The sequence below is a fragment of the Bubalus kerabau genome, chromosome 20 (assembly GCF_029407905.1).
Source record: "Bubalus kerabau isolate K-KA32 ecotype Philippines breed swamp buffalo chromosome 20, PCC_UOA_SB_1v2, whole genome shotgun sequence".
Classification (NCBI taxonomy): Eukaryota; Metazoa; Chordata; class Mammalia; order Artiodactyla; family Bovidae; genus Bubalus; species Bubalus kerabau.
The window spans coordinates 51,178,835-51,199,311 of NC_073643.1; the positions used below are offsets into that span (position 1 = coordinate 51,178,835).

General features: G+C 46.7%; 1 protein-coding gene across 1 annotated transcript in view; it reads right to left on the reverse strand.

Annotated features, from left to right (window-relative positions):
- The window catches only part of DOCK3 (dedicator of cytokinesis 3), a 287,503-nt gene that overhangs the window by 33,405 nt on the left and 233,621 nt on the right, over positions 1-20,477 (reverse strand). The window contains exons 27-37 of the mRNA XM_055557421.1: positions 18,653-18,751; positions 16,707-16,801; positions 14,727-14,802; positions 14,139-14,239; positions 13,832-13,890; positions 11,615-11,763; positions 6,736-6,821; positions 4,297-4,323; positions 4,075-4,170; positions 2,140-2,200; positions 1,564-1,657 (exon numbers count right to left, since the gene is read on the reverse strand). Of these exons, the coding sequence (XP_055413396.1) occupies positions 1,564-1,657; positions 2,140-2,200; positions 4,075-4,170; positions 4,297-4,323; positions 6,736-6,821; positions 11,615-11,763; positions 13,832-13,890; positions 14,139-14,239; positions 14,727-14,802; positions 16,707-16,801; positions 18,653-18,751 (943 nt within the window). The remainder of the gene's footprint in view (positions 1-1,563; positions 1,658-2,139; positions 2,201-4,074; positions 4,171-4,296; positions 4,324-6,735; positions 6,822-11,614; positions 11,764-13,831; positions 13,891-14,138; positions 14,240-14,726; positions 14,803-16,706; positions 16,802-18,652; positions 18,752-20,477) is intronic.

Here is a 20,477-nt window from a genome sequence, read left to right on the forward strand (position 1 = left end):
GTGAGTCACACTGAATTACAGCTGCTGCTCTGGGTCCTCATCACACAGCCTGCTCCATCCTGTTCTTTTGCTCCTTTTTGGCGGGCATCTCCTACTGGCAACTTAATTAGCTTGAGCTTCTGTCTGGCCTTCAAGGCCCCATTCAAATCTGGTCCCCATGACTGTGGACAATCTCTTTTCTAATTATCTTGTGACCCACTTCCAGTTTTAGCCAGGCTTGCTTGCCCACAGCCTTCCCAGGCCCTGCTCACCTCTGCCTCTCCACCTACGCTCTGGCGACCAGCCTTCCTGCCCAGGGATGCACGTGACTCCTCACTGGAGCTGCGAAGCCCTTTCTGACTGTGGGGACAAGCCTGTGAGGCCTGCAAGGCCTCTCTGTGGAACTTAGAAAATCATGTGAATCTTTTTCTTCTCTGTCAATATTCTTTTTAGATGTTATTCCTGGAGGCCACCAGAAGCAAGGCTTAGCACCTTCTCTCTGTCTGAATTCCCGACCTAGCCTCTTAGTCTCATCCCAGTCCTCTAGGAGTTTAGTAAATGCCTCTACTGATACATGGAACTTTTCAGTCTATCACTTCACTGCCCCCTCAAAGGGTTGCTGGGATCGTGGGTGGAAGTGGATGCAGAGGATGGCAGATTCAGCCCAGTTATTTCAGAGTTAATTCTTGCCAAGCTGTGTCAGGAAAGGTGGAATCTCCGTGAAACACTCTCTAACATCTAACAGAAAATAGGGAAGGAAGTTTCTGCATTTTTACAAATTCATCTCATTCTAGTAACACCGTGGACAAGAACAGCCTGAATTTCCTGGCCTGTCACACCACTTGTGGCTCAAGGGCTAAGATGTGGTGGCTGGTTACCATGGTGAAGAAGTGGTTAATCTGGGGGGAACTGTGGCACAAGGTGATCACCCAGGGCACATGTGGGTACACTTGTCTTCCTGACTCAGAGCGGCACTCAGTAAATAGAGTGACAGCTATGTTTTTTAATTTTTCTTTTAGAAAAGGCCTTAGTAATGGGCGAAACTGTGATACAGTGAAAGGGCCCTTGTCCAGCCTGTCAGAAAGTCAGGTGCACGCTGTCCATCCTCTCCACTGGGAGCTCAGTGTGGGGCTGCAGGGTGGCTGCAGGGGAAGAGCCCAGACCACAAGGCAGGTCTGCCAGCACGTTCTGGAGGCCCCCGAGTCAGGCGAAGAGCCTGGGCTGTGGCCTCACTCAGCCCAGCTGTGAGGTCCTCGGAAAGGCTCTGCTCACGAGGAGCAACAAAGAGCTCAGGAGGCTCTGAACCTGGCTCCCGGGATCTGGAGGTCACCCTCAGATGAGGGGGAACGGGAGGCAAAAGGAGTGGAAGAACCTCGGCAGCCAGGCACAAGGGCAAGGTCCCCCTGCTTTCTCTCCACCACACGTTACAAAGGAGTTGAGGGCAAGGGGTGAGGGGATGGGCATCGTGGGCGCTGACACTCTGCTGACACCTGGCGGGCCCCAGCTCAGAGCTTTCCCCTGTCAGCTGCGCGTGTCTGTCCAGTCCTTTCCCAGGAGGAGGCCTGGCTCTCCCTTCCTGCTTACCTGTGTAGTTTTCTGCCTGCAAATGCATGTCACAGAGCTTATGGATATAGCGGATATACATCTCCTCTTTATTAATCTCCGATTTGTAGAAGTTCTGTAAGAGAGGAGGAAGTACACATGAAGGCGAGAGGGGATGCCCCCTCTGGAGGCTGTATCTAAGCTCCAGGCAGCTGGCCAAAACCCTGGGAGTGCTGGACAGGAAGGAGGAGACAGGCCGTGGGGGCGGCCAGCACCAGAAAGAGAAGGGACTGTCATAAAGCACCCCTGCTGGGGGCAAAACCTCTGGCACGTCTGCAGGGGTCCTGAGTGGTGAGAAAGAGGAAGAGTATCAGTGGTGGAAACAGGATGTCAGGGTTGGTGGGACCTTGCTAAGAGGCCAGGCTACAGCTCTGTCCAAGGAGAGGCTCACTGTATTCCTTTCCCGAGTGGGAATGTGAGTTTCCAGGGACAGGGCTAATGTCCTGATGCAAACCCTTAGGCTTGTAGCCATGTATTGCAGAAAGGACAAGGCGAACACATGGCGGGACAGAAGCCACTCCATGAGGCAGAGAGGAGGATGAGCCCAGGTTCTCTCACCATCAGATTAACAGTGCAGCCAATCTTCTTATTCTCTGTCTCCTCTCCTTTCATGCAATCCCTGGAGGGGAGAGTGAAGATGAATGCACCAAGTGGTGCCTCTGGGACAACTCAGAGACCTGCAGTGTCCCCGAGGCTTCAGTGTGTCCAAACCCCAGAGGAAGATGCTCCCCAACAGAAACTTGTCCACGGATGGGGCTGTACTGTGTGTTTCCTCCAGGCTGTGGACCCATTCCTAGGGCTCAAATATCTCTGTTCAGCTGGACCCTTGTTCTGGTGGCAGAGTACAGAGCCCAGAGGCTATATCAGGGCATTCAGGAGCACCTACCAACGTCTTCAGTGCTTAAGTATGTCAGTAAAGTAGAAGGTTAAACCCTCAAGTTCCCTGAAGGGGAGCCACAGAGCCGTCCTTAAAGGGCAGTTTTCATTTTGTAGGACAGTTTTTAGGAGAAGCCAATACACTCTACTCCAGGGACCTGCCTTCAGAACCCAGTAGCCCAGCAACCATGGCACAGCCGCCACATAAATCATCTCACTGACTTTTCTCCCTGTGGTGTCCTTCTTGTGCTCTAGTACTTGGAATCCCCTCCAACTGGAAGGATTTAGGGGTAGCTTCAGCCAGGCCTGAGCTGCATTTTTTGCTGAACAGGCTTGGGTACAGGAGGGGTCACGGCTGGCCTGCCAGACACAGAACACAGGAACACTGAGAATGGATCCTTGCCAAAGGAGAGTGGGAACTGATCAAATCCATGCTCCTCTAGCAAGGAGGGGTGGCCTAGCACAAGGAGATGAAAGAATGAGGACCAGACTGTGAATCCAGTAAGAAGCCTCCTGTACACACAGCTACCTGAGTCCCAGGTGCACCCCCCTGATACCTGCACGAGACACAGCACAGAGAAGACAACCACTGCTTGGGGCTGGTTTCTCTATCAATACCCTCCTCATTCCTTATCACCTTCCCCTGTAACCTCCCCAAAGGCCCTCTTGGCTCCCCTGAACTCTACTGAGAGAACAACTAAGGCCCCAGTGGCAGTGGCAGTATTCCTTTTAGGCTAAGTCAAAAGCCATGATATGACTGAGAAGGCAGGCTTTCAGGAAAAAATGGATTACATGTGAACTCCCAGACTCCACATATCATAAAGATCTCTGAGCTCACACGCTGCCTCCTCTCATCTACACCTGGCCAGGGTCAAGGGACAGAAATAAATAGATTTTACACAAAGAATGGAGGCATGGGAAAATTACCCCTTGCCCTGGAAAAAAGAAGTGAAAGTCCTCCTGGGTCACAATTCTGTTGTTGTGTAATTGGTAAGTCGTGTCTGACTCTTTGCCACCTCATGGACTGCAGTCTGCCAGGCTCCTCTGTCCATGGGATTTTCCAGGCAAGAATATTAGAGTGGGTTACCATTTCCTTCTCCAGGGGATCTTCCCAACTCAGAGGTCCAATCCATATCTCCTGCATTGCAGGGAGATTCTTTACTGCTGAGCCACCAAGGAGGTCCAAACAAGTACAACAGTTCTGTATTGGGTGATATTTCTCTGCCCACCTGCCATACGGCTCTGAGGAAGGTCTGTACTAAGGTCCCCTCTCACTCTGGAGACAGCCCTTCTCCTCCTTTCTGCTGTTCCCACCCCTCTGAGCCTTGACTTTTCTGGATGAAAAGCCAGATGGCTACATGTCCCTATGACACCTCCAGGGTACATGTGCCCACGTATCAGTGGTAAGCTCAGGAAACCCTGGTCTACCCCTGAGAGAAGGCTTTCACCCCTGCCTCCTTGGCAATCAGGAGATTCCTAATGACTGGTGATGGCACACAACACCAGAACAGCCCTGCCTCTTGTGGTCACGTGGTCTCAATTTTAAGGTCAGGGGATCCTCCTGCTGGGGAGAGCACGTGACCAGAGAAGAGGTCAGGTAGGTTCCTGAGAAGATACCTGTAGTCAAGAAGGCGTTCCATGAGGCGGGTGACTGAGGTTACAAAGGAAATGCCGGTCTCACGCCATGTTTCCTGTTCAACCTTCTCCAGCAGGCTATTGATAGAAGCAAACAAAACGCACAATTCATGAGCTTCCCGGGGGGCACCAGAGTGAGGTCCCAGAGCCCAGGGGGCCTGTGATGGATCTGGAGACGGCAGACTTACCACATGGCAGTCTTACCTGGGGTAGGGCCCAAACAGCTGGGTTCTACTCCATGCAGCAGAAAGCAAAGACAAAGCAATTACTGAATGGACAGCAACAAATGAACATGTCTTCCATTGTCCTGTGTGAGCTTGTAAGGATGCCCCTGAGCTGAGGGAGAAGCTTCAGAGCCCCAGCCCCTGTAGGGGTACACCCTGTGAGAGCTGTTCTGAGGAAGCAGCTGAGGACCAGTCCACTGAGGGAGAGACCTGGCTTTGCCAACTGGCTGGCCGCCTCTATCACTGCTCAGAACCATCCTCAGCAAACACGCTGACCAGCCTTTTCATGTAGACCAAGGGTAAGACTGCAATCAGTCTTGAGGGCCCAGCATGAAGGACAGAGAGTGAGTCCAAGAGTTATACCTGGTCATCTCCTCTGTCACAGGAGACTTCCATAGAAAACGGCCAGAGCCAAGAGCTACATGCCTGGGTCCTTTTCTCACTTGTCAGCCCGTGCTCCTATTATCTCCAGGTAGGCTCTGATTTCTCCAAAGAACCTGGCTTCTGAGATCCTCTACCTTCCCACTGATGATCCCAGGTGCAGGTCTTGCTGCTGACTCCTTTGTACACTGGCCCTAGCTCCCTGAGGTCATGAGAGTCCCCTAGAGTAGAGGGCTCAGCCAGGGACCCGAAGTGGGGACTCACACCCATAGCCTGACTGTTGTTAATGCTATAGTGATGCCAACTGTCTTCCCTGCACAGAGCGTCTAACCTGAGATGGGGCCTCTGAGACAGTGAGGGTTTCCCAGGTGACCCATCTTCCTGCAGCAAGATGGCAGGATCATTGGTTCTCACCTCTGAGCTGTGTGGGAAAAGCTACTGTGTACACATTTCCCAAACTATGTTCTACAGAGCTCTGCTGTCCTGGGGGACAAGAGGTGTTCTGTGAGCAAACAAGCATGAAACTGGTAGATCACTACACCCTCCTCTGAAGAGATTTTTCACACCTTTCTGCATATTGAAGGCTTTGAGAAGTTCTATAATACAGAGCTTTGTTTAATTTTCTTTCACTGAGTCTTTTCTAAACTGATTAGCCCATGATCTACATCCCCCAGTGTACCTACACAAACATCTTCTCCTAAACATAAATTGGGAAATGCTGCTCCACGGTTATCAGTGGCTTTTAGTTCTCAGACATGACTCAAAAGAGTTTATGAAACACTTCTTTGCCAGGTAATTACGAACTCCAAGTTATTTTTGTGCTTTTTCCTTTGTAGTAAAATCATCAGTGAGTGGCTTAGGAAGAGACTTCGCTTCCTTATTTCCATAATTAGAAACATCTCTGGCCAAAAGAGAAACCCTAGGGATGGATTCATTTTCACAAATTAAAATTATTTAAGTTTCAAATGAATTCACATTTTATTCCATGACTCATCAAGGAACAAACTACATACACAGGGTACAGGAGAAAGATTTCCCCCTCTTGAAACTGGAATGTCTGGGTGGTATCCCCAGACATGCTTCTTAGTGGCCACGCAACTGAGGGCAATGCCACCAGCTCTCCAAGCTCAGCTGCATTATTTTTACTCATCAGAATACTCTCTGCCCTGCCCACCTCACAGATGTATTGTGAGGATTAAATCAGAAATGTCAACATATTTTGTCCACTGTAAAATTCTAAGCAAATGTACAGTATAATTAACAGAAAATATGTTATAAGCTTATCTTCAAAATGCTACAGCTAGAAAATCTCACAGCTAGAAACAATGAATGAGATGGGAGGGGGCTCTAAAGCTGTAAATGTCTTCACATTTTGCTTTTCGGGAAGATAAAAAACCCAATTTACTGCCTATGTGGGAGGACCACGGCTCTCCTATGTCCCTCCTTTAGACTGAGCCCTATAGCTGGGTCTTGCCAGGTTTTGTGGCCCCATCAACTCAGGACAGAAGCCATAGTGGTGGACCTGGGAGCCCTGACATTCAGTCAGTATAGCCACCCTGTTTCACAAGTGAAACTGGTCTGGAAAGGGGGTATAACTTGTTTAAATCACAAAATGGATGGTAGCATTTTTCAAGCTGACTGTACAATCTTACAAAGCTGAGATTTAAACCCCTTCCCCTCCTCAGAAAGGCCAGCACTGAGCCCTTATTGAGTCCCCATGAGCTGTTTGCCCAACTAGGATACAGTACATGGTATGAAGACATATGATGATCCTCTTCCTATTGGCAAACCCAAGAGCTCAGAGTTACTATCTGTGTCTACATCTTTCAGTTAACTACGATAATCCCTGAGAGAGCCTGCTGTCATGAAGTCTCTTTTCTGTTGACAGAAGGTGAGCATTGCTACCACCAGCAACAACCTGGGTCTCTCCTGATACCCACACTCTGAAGCCTGCCCAGAACAGGCTGCACCCCTACCCTTCATTAGCCCACTTCACCCTCTACTCCAACGTGGGGTGCCTCGGGCTGAAGCAGCTTACAGCAGGCCGAAGAGCTCCCTGTAGCTCTCATCGCCTTTCCCTTCTGACACCATGCTGTCCAGCTTGTCAATCAGCTCGGCCTCCACCTAGAGGGAAGCAGAGATTTTGTAAACCCGAAATGAGCTCAGGGTAAGGATGCGAAATCCAGCCTTCTGTGATGGGTGAGGACACTGGGGAACTGCTTCCTGCTTTTGTTCTTGTACCAAAGAAATTCTGGAGAAGGTGGGATCTCACCTACAGCACCGGGAGGCCACCCTGTCTCCCCCCATCAGGAAGGGATCCCACTCTGGGGGTTTAAGTAAGAGCTGGAGCTTACACGTACATCTCAGATACTCTTTTCCCAGACTAGGGGCAAAAGGCAAGGACTCTCTGGAAAGAGAAGTATTTTGGATCCAAAAGATGCATTTGTCAAGTGTTGCTTTTCTTTCTTAAAAATTCTCATTCAAGAGAATTTGTATGTATAAGACATCAGTTCAGTCGCTCAGTCGTGTCCGACTCTTTGCGACCCCATGAATCCCAGCACACCAGGCCTCCCTGTCCATCACCAACTCCCGGAGTTCACTCAAACTCACGTCCATTGAGTCCGTGATGCCATCTAGTCATCTCATCCTCTGTCGTCCCCTTCTCCTCCCGCCCCCAATCCCTCCCAGCATCAGAGTCTTTTCCAATGAGTCAACTCTTCGCATCAGGTGGCCAAGTATTGGAGTTTCAGCTTCAGCATCATTCCCTCCAAAGAAATCCCAGGGCTGATCTCCTTCAGAATGGACTGGTTGGATCTCCTTGCAACCCAAGGGACTCTCAAGAGTCTTCTCCAACACCACAGTTCAAAAGCATCAATTCTTCGGCGCTCAGCTTTCTTCACAGTCCAACTCTCACATCCATACATGACCACAGGAAAAACCATAGCCTTGACTAGACGGACCTTTGTTGGCAAAGTAATGTCTCTGCTTTTGAATATGCTATCTAGGTTGCTCATAACTTTTCTTCCAAGGAGTAAGCGTCTTTTAATTTCATGGCTGCAGTCACCATCTGCAGTGATTTTGGAGCCCCCAAAAATAAAGTCTGACACTGTTTCCCTATCTATTTCCCAAGACATATTTGGTTAGAACTTTACCCTCCGTCAGCCAGTCACAAAGGATGCTTGCTGGGGGCTGGTCCTGACCTTAATGGCTGACATTCGTTTGCACTGAGGGAGATGGGTTTCCTTCAGAGATTGTCCTTGAGGAGAAAAGGCTCCATTCTTTGTCCTCACAGGACCCAGAACCCTTGGACTGCTGCTGCCCCTGCAGCTGCCTTGTCACTGGGGGCCCTTGCACTTGTTACTGGATTCCCAAACTGTGAGGAGCAACACTGCATCCATTCCTAACCCACTAATTTGCAAGGCTTTCAACAGTGCTCAGTCACTTTCCTAATAGGCCTCAATGCATTTACTCTGAAGTGAGAAATAAGTTTTAAAGTGATATAAGATTTAAAAAAATCTTTTAAACTGCTCATTAACCTTTGAAATGTGGTCCTGTGCAATTATTTGTATATATTATATCAACAAAAAGTGGTATGGCTCCATTTAATAATGAGCTATAACAAAAGGCATTTTCTCATTCTACACAAGGCCAGAGTCCTAAGGCAATGAAGTAGTAAAAGAATAACTGAATTAGAAAAGTCATTGAAGGCAATTATGGCTTTTGAAATCCTATCAGTGGAAAATGAAAATGGATGAATAAATATGGCCCTTTTATAGCAGTCTGCTACGGCCAGGGTGGAGATGGCTGTACATCTACATTTGGCCTAATGAGTCAGCTGCTTGAATATACTTTTCGGAAGACACACAAAGTCTGAGGACTGCAGTCCTTGGGATTGAGGTCATCTGCCTTTCTCTGTGAGGAGAAAAGGTGCCAGCAGGGACTTGCCTGGGGTCATGCAAAGTCAGGTAGGGATCTCTCTTCACACACGCAGGTATAGGTTGTGCTTTCCAGAACAGGGCAAAGGTGGGAGGGGACCTGGAGCAGCAGAGGGTACGACGGTGCAAAAATGGGCACAGCCGTTTCCTGGAGTTCTCAAAATGGCTCCCTGGCCAGCAGCAGCAAGTCACCAGAGATCTTATTAGAAACACAAATTCCCAGGCTCCACTGGATCAAAAACTCAGGGGTTGTGGGGGGTCAGCAATCTGTGTTTTTACAAGCTCTCAGGTCATTCTGAGGCCTATTCCAGGGTCAGAACTTCTATATTAGGCAAAGGAGCTGGTGATGGAAGGATTTAGGGACAGTACTTCTTCACTCCCTGTAGTGCTGATAAAGGGAGAAGTTACTAAGAGAAACTGAGAAATTTAAAATGTGACACTAAAGATCAATGTATGCAAAATCAATGTCTCTAGGTTACACAAAATGCTAAGGTCTTCAAATATAACGTCATAATTGGTAATACTGAACATTTCAGGTCTGTGGAGTTACTTTTATTTTATAAAACCAATATTCTTGAAAAGAAAAGGTCAGTTTTCATTCCAATCCCAAAGAAGGGCAATGCCAAAGAACATTCAAACTACTGTACAATTGCACTCATTTCATATGCTAGCAAAGTAATGCTCAAAATTCTAAAAGCAAGGCTTCAACAGTACATGAATCAAGAACTTTCAGATGTTTAAGCTGGCTTTAGAAAAGGCAGAGGAACCAGAGATCAAATTGCCAATATCCGCTGGATCAGAGAAAAAGAGAATTCCAGAAGAACATCTACTTCTGCTTCATTGACTATAAAGCCTTTGACTGTGGAAAATTCTTAAAAAGAGATGGGAATACCAGACCACCTTACCTGCCTCCTGCATTGACTATGCTAAAGCCTTTGAGTATGGATCACAACAAATTGTGGAAAATTCTTAAAAAGAGATGAGAATACCAGACCACCTTACCTGCCTCCCGTGAAACCTCTATGTAGGTCAAGATGCAGCAGTTAGTACTGGACATGGAACAATGGACTGGTTCAAAATTGGAAAGGAGTACATCAAGGCTGTATATTGTCACCCTGCTTATTTAACTTATATGCAGAGTACATTATGTGAAACACCAGTTGAATGAAGCACAAGCTGGAATTTAGATATACAGATGACACCACCCTTATGGCAGAAAGTGAAGAGGAATTAAAGACCCTCTTGATGAAGGTGAAATTTTTATTTATGGAAGGAGAGTGAAAAAGCTGGTTTAAAACTCAACATTCAAAAAACTAAGATCATGGCATCCAGTTCCATCACTTTATGGCAAATAGACGGGGAAAAAGTGTAAACAGTGACAGAGTTGGACCATAAAAAAGACTGAGCACCAAAGAATTGATGCTTTTGAATGGTGGTGTTGGAGAAGATTCATAAGAGTCCTTGGACTGCAAGGAGATCAAACCAGTCAATCCTAAAGGAGATCATCCTGAATATTCATTGGAAGGACTGATGCTAAAGCTGAAGCTTCAATACTTTGGCCACCTGATGTGAAGAACCAACTCATTAGAAAAGACCCTGATGCTGCAAAAGATTGAAGGCAGGAAGAGAAAGGGATGACAGAGGACAAGATGGTTGGATGGCATCACCGACTCAATGGGCATGAGTTTGAGAAAGCTCTGGGAGATGGTGAAGGACAGGGAAGCCTGGTGTGCTGCAGTCCAAGGGGTTGAAAAGAATTGGACACGACTGATCGACTGAATAACAACAAAGATAATTGATGCAATCATACTGTTCTAAGTGAAAGAAGTCAGTCTCAAGAGGCTACAGTCTACATGATTCTCTTTACATGACACTCTGGAAAAGGCACAATGACAGTGATGGAGAAAAGATCAATGGTTGCCACAGGTTAAAGGTAGGGGAAGGGTTTGACTATAAAGGGGTAGCGAGATGGAAATTTTAGGAATTAAAATTTTTTTTTTAAATCTTGATTGTGATGGTGGTTACATGACTTTCATGTGTCTGCCAAAATTTACAGAGCTGTAAATCCCAAAGAGTGAATTTTACTCTTTGTAAATATAAAAATACATAAATAAAAATTAAAAAATTACTGTTTGCCCTGTCTGTTGCTCAGTGTTAGAATCACTCACTCTAAGACCACTGGTTCTTCCCAGAATCACAGAGTTGGGAGGGAGCTTAGAGGGGAGTGATTACAGTCCCCAAGGCAACAGAGAACTCTTCCCTAGAGGACTCCAGGGAGCTTCTGTTTGAGAACCACCAACAGAGAGGAGTTCCGCATCTCTGAAACCAGGCCAGTTTATAGCAAATCACTTTTTGCGAGCAAGTTATTCCTTTTATTGGCTAAAACTGGTATTACCACCACTGTTTTCTATCTGTTGTTCCTAGTCCTATTCCTTGGAGCTACAGATACAAGGGCAGGGGACCTCTCCTCCACTTTAGGGGTGGCAGAGGAACCGCCCAGAGGCACAGCCTGAAGCCACGTGGTCAGAAACCAAGCACTTATCCCTCATGGGCCCAGCCCTCTGTGCAGGAGTCTGTGAAGTTCTCAGCTCTAATAAGTTTTCTGGTCTGGGCTCTAGCCATAGAAAATGCCTGGACCATATGCACTGGGGAACCTTGAGAGAGAAAAGACAACATGCTCCTGGGACCGCCCTCTGAGTGAAGCTGGGAGGTTACAGTCTCAGTCACTCTCTCCTTGATCAGAAAAGTCCTTTCACATGATGTTCAGTTCTTTTCCTCCGATTCTTCTCTGATAGCACTTTATGAAGAAAATCCACAAATCACTTCTGGCCAGCAAGGGAGGGAAACCCTTGGATGGGACTCAAGACGGCCAAGAACTACACTAGAACTACAGCCTGGCAATCTGCATCATGTGCCAGGGTAAAAGGGGTCCATTCCAGGGAAGAGTACCCTAACACCACTGGCGGGGGGTGGGGGTCTCACCTGTTTGAAGTTGCCGTTTTTCCTCTGCTCCCAGTCCATCATGTCGTGAAAGATGGGAATCATGATATTCCGCACTTCAGGCTGTGGGACCAGTGTCACACCCAGGAACGGGCCAATCATTCCCGGAATGAAGTGGATCTTATGTTCACCTGCACAACACAACCCAGCAGATAGAAGTATATGCTCCAGCCACAGAAGCTTCCCGAGTAGGGCCACAGCACATGATCTGACCTTTACCGGGAGCATCAGAGGACACAGAAAGCTCTCCTCTATGGGCTTCTGAGATATTCCCTTCCCTTGGCTTTTTAAGAGTTTGCAGACTAAATTGGCTCAGTCCAGTTGAAAGAAAATTCAACAGGTACAAATTCTTTCCAAAGAATTTGCTGGGAGGTTCTACAGACTATCTGAAAATCATCCTGAGTCCAGGAGCAGAGTCACTACTCTAGATAGAATAGGATTTCTGAGTATCCTGCAATAGTTTCCGATAGTCTGTTCATAGTATTTATTCAGCAAGGAAAATTCATCAATTTCTGCTTAAACACAATGCACTGACCCTGGGATTTCTGCCTGTACCCAGAGGCATTTAAGTGATGAGGATGTTCGGTCTGCTAGACGTCTGAAGTCCACAAGCCTCTTCATCATCGGTGCTCAAATGTGCCTAAGAGTCCCCCTCTTGAGTTAGCAGGAGCCTCCTGCACAGCCGTACCTTGACAGACTGGCTGAGAGACTCTCTACGTGTACCTCCGATCCCACCCCTTGCCTTCACATTGCATTTTTGATGGTAGCACTGTATTTATTCAAACCAGCTTGGCTCATCTCTCAATTTTCTTAATGAGGTCTGCCCACGGGAAGAGTGTAGTATGAATTTCCCTGTGACTAGCCTGTCAGTTGGGGCATGTTCCCAGAATCCAGGGCCAGTCTTGAAGACTACGGGCCAGAACTTTTCTCTTCCTTGTAAAGGTGAAACAGAGTGAACCATCTTCCAGAGCTCTGTTTTCAGTCCTTCAGAGACTCAGGGAACAAACTGTGGGCCTGTGTAGTGACTGTTACAGTCAAGCAAAATCAGTTCCTGAGAACTAGAAAATGTCATTTCCACCAAAAACAATGAGGCAAGAATGGCTTTCTTGGGGGAAATCTGACATGGTTTTTGAATTCTTCCATGTTGAAAGCCTACCTAAGGAGCAAGTGTTAGCTAGCCTGGAGGCAGATTCTGCATATTCCAATCTTGGTATTTGGTATAGCTGGTCCCTTGTGTTTCTGGGAATTTCAGAATCAACTTCAGGGTGAACATTTATATCTGGACAGTGCTGGATGCAGAGGGTATGAGCACTGAAGCTAGAGAGCTGGTTTGGGGAAATGCAGCCCCACTCAGGGATGCAAGGCCCCAGGGCTGGCAGAAATGCCTTGCATCTTGCTTGCTGCTTCTAGGGTTGTGACCAGGATGGTTGATGGAGGACTATGAGATGTTATGGCCATCCTTCCTAAGACTTCAGAGTCATGAGCTTAGTTGAAAGCAGATCTCACTGGGAAGAACAGCAGCAGCTTCTCTGGCAGCCAGGCAGGCCTATCTAAGAAGCCGACAGAAGCAAAGGACGGCCCACCTAGTTACCAGGGCACCCCAAGGATTCCACCAAAACCTGACAATTTCAAGATTCAAAGTGCTGAATATTAGAGATGCTGCAAAGAGAAGCTGTCGAAAGAAAGGAGACTAAAATCAGTCTCACCTAGATGCAGCAGTTCCCTTCGTACATGTACCTGGCAGTGGGAACCTCGTCTGGATGCCTGAATGCCAGAGACCCATGAAGGGTTTCAATCTTTACTAAAAAGAACAGCTACCCTTGCTCATGTGCTGACTGGGCTTCTGGGCCTGTGACATCTGTACTGGGACATGGACAGCTCAGAGGATCTTATACTCTTAGAGCCTCAGACATTATATTCTTACAGCCTCATCTTTTTCTCCTTTTGACTTTTGTTCTCAAAAAAGGGTCTGTGCATATGTATCGCTGGGGTCTTATTTCTCTGCTTAACTCTCCCTGCCAAGGGCTTTGTGCACATGTGCTACACTATACCATCCATCTGAGGTGTTATGCTAAAGATATGTGAAGCTCTCTTGGGTCTGAATTAACATTCATAAAACCTGGGGGAAGTAATTAGTCTTGTAACTTCTTATTTGGCCATGCAATATGTGTAAGGGAAGAGTGTGGAGAAAAGACCTACCCAAATTCTGCCACATGCTGAAGAGTTCATAAGCCATCATCACACGCATGTCCCCGTACCTGGGAATAGAACACAGGAACCAGCTATTAGCACGAGAAGGTTCAGGAAGACAGGAGGCCAGCATTTCAGCTCTGTTTCTAGCGCTTTCCAAAAGACAAAGTCATTTTGCTCTCAGTTGAGCTCTCTCACTTGGCTCCTTGGGAAGCCACCTCAATGAGAACCTTGTGGACGTCTCTAGGAGCCCCTCCTGGAAACATAACCCCATCTGGGCACATGTAGGAAGATGAATAAGGGACATATGTCTTACTTATCTAGAATCTTCTTCCTCTTGGTGGAAGTAATGATTTCTAGCTGAAGGCTTGGCTGATTTATGAACAGAACTGCCAGGCTAAAATAAGAATTCCACACCTAGAGAGAGAGAGAAAGAGGAAATATGTGACAGCCTGAGTTCTTAACCTTGCAAGGAGAGAGTCTAAATATATGCATGTAGCACAGAATTCATTTCAGTGTTAAGATCTTGATTTTTAGAAAATATCTTTGCAAACAGGACTTTCCCCTGCTTTCTTGACTTCTCTGAAACCAACAGTGTTGATTCTGGACTGGAAAACAAACTCATGGGTTTCTGGCTCCCAGCGTCTCCAACAGGGGTTTCTTAGATTATACTCTAATCATTATCAAGCCTGGAAGCTGTTTGATACTATGAACAGATTAAGAAAGCCCCCTGCCACCTATCAGACACTTAGCTGAATCCTTCTCAAATTCCTGACCTGCAAACCTGTGAGCAAAATAAAACAGCTGTTTTAAGTAAAACAAAAACAAAAATGAAAACAGGGAGTCTGGTTTTTGGCTTTCTATGGTTATTACAAAGACAGTGACGGATCTTAGGAGCTCCTACCTTAAAGTCGAAGTCTGTCTCTGTGAAATTCTTGTGCAGCGCAGAAGACAGGTACTGGACAGTGGTGACTATGATGCTGCAGTGGGGACAAGGTGCCGGCAGAGTTAAAGGACTGACAATGGCACCCTACAGCTGAGCATCCGGGGTCTGCGGCCCATGTGCAAGCTTCCTGAGTACAAGTAGCTCTCGTGTAAGATGTGATTTTAAGGGAGAAGGATGTGTGTGCGTGCTCAGTTGTGTCCGACTCTTTGCGACCCCATGGACCACAGCCCACCAGGCTCCTCTCCCTATGGGATTTCCCAGGCAAGAATACTGGAGGGGGCTGCCATTTCCTTCTCCAGGGGATCCTCCCAACCCAGAGATAGAACCCATGTCTCCTGCATTGGCAGGTGGATTCTTTAGCCCTAAGCCACCTGGAAGCCCAACTGAGAGGAATACATGGCACAAACCCTACAAAAAACCCCCTGTGGAGAAGTGCCCTACCAGTGGGTTCTAGACCAAGCTCTGCTGATACCTGGTCTTGGCACTACTTTTCTTTGGCCACAGTTTCCCTATAAAAGGAGGGGAGTAAGGTTTCATGGTTCTTTCAGGCTTCTTCCAGTTCAAAGAGTAATTCTAGTATTTGGGGGAATCTTAGGAAAATGAACCTGTATTATGACCAACAGAGGACTTAAGAGTATCATTCTATTACTCCACTTGATTAACAGGGGTTTAGTTATTAAATCTCTACTTTTATCATATACTGTTATTTTCATGTGTAAGAAATTTGATTTCAGCCTTTGATCTAGAATATCACTCTCAATTTTTGCTTGGGCATGTTTAAGGGTTAATGTGAGGCTGGCTTGCTACAGTCAAGAGCACAGGTTAAGGGAGAGAGAAAGTGAAGTGAGACAGGCGAGTAAGGGTTTAATTACCAAGGGCATTGGATGCCTGGCAAAGGAGCTTACACCTAACAATGACCACCTAAGCTCTGGTGCAGAAGAGGGGCAAGGCAAAAACAGTGCATTAGAGAGACTCATTACCAGCAAATAAATTTGAAAAGTAAAAGCCTTGAAAGAAGAGGCTTGCTCCTGCAGAATGGGCTGGAGAGCCTGAAGTGCTCTGAGTAGAACTAAGAGACAGAAACAAGAGGGGGTCAAATGGAAAATCCACTATTTAAGGAAATATCTCTGCAACACTATTTATAACCATTCTTCTGTTCTGTATGAAACGTTTGTAGTTTTCAAAAAAAAGGAGCACTATAAAAGGTACAGAGTAGAAAGACCATCCTGATACCTTGCTAATAAATCTAACACAAATAATTTCACTACATTCTGCATAATGCCGATGTAAAAGGCCGATCAGAGGGAGGAGGCAGTAGGCTAGAGAGTGGATGCCAAGTGGCCTTCTCCTGAGCACAAGGGGACCCAACAACAAGCACCCTACCACCCACATGACTTGTTCGCTTTGCCAGTGAGAACCACAGGGCAGAAATATGAATGGGGCAGACAAGCAGGGTCAACCTTGGAGTGAATTCTGTGGCCAGTGTCAGAGGTGGGCAGAGCCTCACAGTCTTGGGTGAGTAATTAGCACTAGCTGTGGGGGACGAGCAGTGTCTGGCAGAAAACACAAATCAAGTCAAGAGGAGGGCTTGGGATGCTGCCTGAAACCACAGAGCACAGAGGCCAATGATCAGGCCCTCCTCAAGCAGGAGCCCTCCTCTGGTATCACAGCTCACATTCATAAAAGTTCCTTTCCTACCCTTACCATGACACCATCTGCCAGGCACTTAGACTCTACTTCTGAACTGTTTCTCCTCCTTGAACTTTGGTAAATGGCAAAGTCCTGCTGACTGCGCTTCCAAACACTTTCACATTTAAACCCTCTCCTCTCTGTCCCCACAGCTTTGACCTTGACAAGTTTCCATCTAGCTTCTTCTCTCACATGTAATATTCTGGGGACAGCTGCGTGGAGGCTGGCGCAGGGCCCTTCCACACTCACTTGCTTGTAAGAAGTCTCATCACCATCCAGTCCCGAGGAAAGACACTCATCTTCATCAGGTTCCGGAACACGCAGAAAATCTTCAACAGGAATTCCTGGGCCGAGGGGAAAATCTGATGTGAGGCGCCACCTCTACCACGGCAGCACATACCTCCTCAACAGGTTCTCTGACCTCTAGATCATAAGAATGGAGGGGACCAGTGGGTGATACTCTGGCTCCCTTCATGAGTTGCTTTTCTCTTAGAGGGCTGCGTGATAGTAAGGTCTGGCCACTGCCCCAGGCCAGTCCCAAACTGGGGAGAAGAGATGCAGTGCTATACCTGCTCAGCCCAGTGCCTAAAGGCCAAAACAGAGGAGGTCCAGCAGACATGGCATCCAACTGACAACTGAGTCCACTGGTCTCAATCTGTGGGGGATGGCCCCTGAGCACTTGATTGTAAGAACTTGTTTTCTTGGGTGTTAAGAACACATGGACTGGAGAAGCACTTCAGGGATAGATGAGTAAGTATCTCCAAAAACGTGCTTCCTCATGAAAGCAATGAGAACACTGCAAAGACTGGTTAATGAAAGGCTTGCTGACTCAGGAGAATTCAGCCTCACTTTCCGTGGGAAGAAGAAAATAAACAATAACTAAAAATTTTAAAGATTTAAATGGCAGTAGAAGCTACTTGAAGAACAAAAGAAGAGTTCAAAGTGGCTGCTTTGCGGGAGTAGTGGGTAGACGTGGTCAGGTTGAGCCAAGGAACCAGTTTTATATTACACACTTTATAAGATGCTTTGGCTTTTAAAATTGTATATACATACTGCTGCGATAAAAACAAACATTTAATTAAAAAGTAAGGGAATGATGCTTCTGATTGAGAATTGGTTAGTGTCCTTCTCTCTCTCACAAACACATACACATACGATGAAAATGATCTAGAACAGTCAGGACTGGATTTTCAAGCTCTACACCCCAGCTCAAGCATTGCTTGACCTGGATATGAGCTCCAGGCCCTGGTTAACTTATGGCTCATTTCAAGGGCTGTCAAGTTCATCCCTCTGAGAAGATAGGCTGGCCTCACCACAGTAAGTTAGGGACAACAATCTGCAGAGACCCACATTTGTGGAAAGGTAGGCCAGATCAAACACCAGAAAGTGTTAGTGATACTTTAATGTGTTACTGATACTTTAAAGTGTTAGTGATACTGATTAACTCATATGATTAATAAAGATTACACAAATGGAAAACAGTATAGTGTATTACTATGAAATATTGACAAGTGACTTGACTCTGGATGGAGGCAAAGCATAGACATAAAGTTTACAACAGTTTCTTTATCCAGGGATGAACTCAGTAGCATGGTCTAATGCAAACACACAAGCCCTTGGAGTCTGTCAGTAGCTGATACCTTCACAGTTTGGGAACACTCTCCTGTCATCTGGACCATGGGCCCATTTCTCTGGACTATCTGCCCTCGGTGCTCTGATCCATAGTGATAGCCAATGGACAGTGTTTGTATTTGCTCTCTACAAACATGAATCTTTCAGAAATATGTTTTACTGAAGAAAAGTTGTCATTATTATTATTACTACAGTTATTAAACAGTGAAGCCTGTTTCATGGGTAACCTACAACTCAACTGCTGTGTTTATAAGAGAGGGAAGAGTCCTGGCTGACTGATAATCAGTATGGCCCAGAGAAGTGTCTCTTAGAGGCATATGGTCACGGGGTTGCGATCAGTCAGGGAAGACTTGCCAGTGTTCCTGGGGTCTGGCTGTATGGGAATACCACTGGCTATCTGCTTCTAGAAGCCATACAGTCAGCTATAAAGTGAGGCTGGTAAATCTTCCACTCTCAGCAGGGCAGGCCTCTTGCACTTCTCTACTGGCAGGGGGAAAAACTGCTGGGCAGTCTTAGCTGTGTGCTTCCTTTCCTAGGTGAAAGGTCAGTGTTTCTCGGCCTACCTTGAGCTCATCTTTGCTCTGGAAGTTGTCCAGGAGGTGCTGGTAATGCGTGTCACACATCTGGCGGAGCAGCGAGAGAAGGCAGGACACATACTCACCCTGGGGAACAACGCAAAATACACTTAGCAAAGCCAATAACAAGAGCTATGTTCCCCCAATCCACAGAGGGCAAGGAGAGAAGGAAGGGTCTGAGATGGCCCCAATGATCATGGGAGGGAAGGTGACAACTCTGGCCCTGAAAATGAATTTTCTTTTCTGCTAAAGGGGTGCCTGGAGGGCTTGGGAGTTTTAATAAGACTGCTGCTGCTGCTACTGCTGCTAAGTCACTTCAGTCGTGTCCGACTCTGTATGACCCCACAGACAGCAGCCCACCAGGCTCCCCCATTCTTGGGATTCTCTAGGCAAGAACACTGAAGTGGGTTGCCATTTCCTTCTCCAATGCATGAAAGTGAAAAGTGAAAGGGAAGTTGCTCAGTCGTGTCCGACTCTTAGCGACCCCATGGACTGCAGCCTACCAGGCTCCTCCGTCCATGGGATTTTCCAGGCAAGAGTACTGGAGTGGGGTGCCATTGCCTTCTCCAAAGACTGCTGCAGCATGGAGCTAATTGATAAATCTTAGCCCATAAGAAAGAAGTACTGCCAAATGAGACAGATATTCTAGTTTTTTCCCTAGGGAACTTTCGGCTGCATAGTCCTTTGTCATTATATGCTGCCAGGGCACCATACTAAAGTCTGGAGGGGCCCCTGGGAACAGGGAGCTCAGACTTCTCTGGACAGAATTTGGACTCTGCCCATCCTGCTGGGCTGGAGCAGTCTTTCTACAAGGATCTCCTCTGGCAACTCCCAGAGCTGACATGTGATTGCTGGAGATGGAACACAATAGATCAACATGACCCTCGGGAAAGCAGAGGAGTCAAAAGTGACCTTTCTGAGAAGATGAGCTAACGGCTCTAAGTAAAAATTTAAAGATAAAAAAAAAATGAGTCTTTAAAATTTCTTCAGGTTCCAACTGGGGTATGCAGATGAAAACGCTGGCTTAAGGACTTCAAAGACTTTTACCATCTCTTGGAAACTTCTGTCATGGGGCCGCTGAGCACGGTTTCCTCTTACAAGGCTGCCTCCTCGGAAGAGACGGAGGAAAAATGACTTCATATGGGCAGTTTTCAAATGTTTTTAAGTTTGTGGGACTATGACAACTCTTTTTTAGTCTCTCAAATCCTTTTGCGACTCATGAAATTATTAGACATATATGTATGCAAAATATATAACAGGTACATGAACCTCAGTTTTATCTGAAGAAATGGACATAAGCCATAATTTGTTTTGAGAATCAGATGCATTAATGTACATAAAGCATTTAAGTAAAAAGGCCAGCACATAAAGAAGTGCTCAATAAACTGTTGTTATCTTCATTAGATGTATATGAAATAAATCACTTCTTTAGTATTGCTAGTGAGTTACTGTTTATAAAGTGGATAAAGCAGGGTCTGGCCCATAGCCAGCACTGTGTCTTTGCTGGTTAGAAGGACGGGCTACCAGGACATGCCAGGGAACATATGTTCTTACCTATAGTGACAGTGTCCTGCATAGGCGTTCCTAAGGGAGCAGACATTCTTTCCAAGCCCATATGCTCTAGAACACATCTGCTCTCTGCTCTCCCTAACGTGCTGGAGCTTGACTTGCTCCCACAGGAGCTTTTCTACAAACGGATCACTGTAGTCTCCCACCTGCCAACAGGAAGATCCCCAGCAAGCTGCTTATCATGTCCCAACATCAGGGCTAGGAAGTGCACACTGCATGGAGCAGCGGGGGCTGGGGGGTGTCT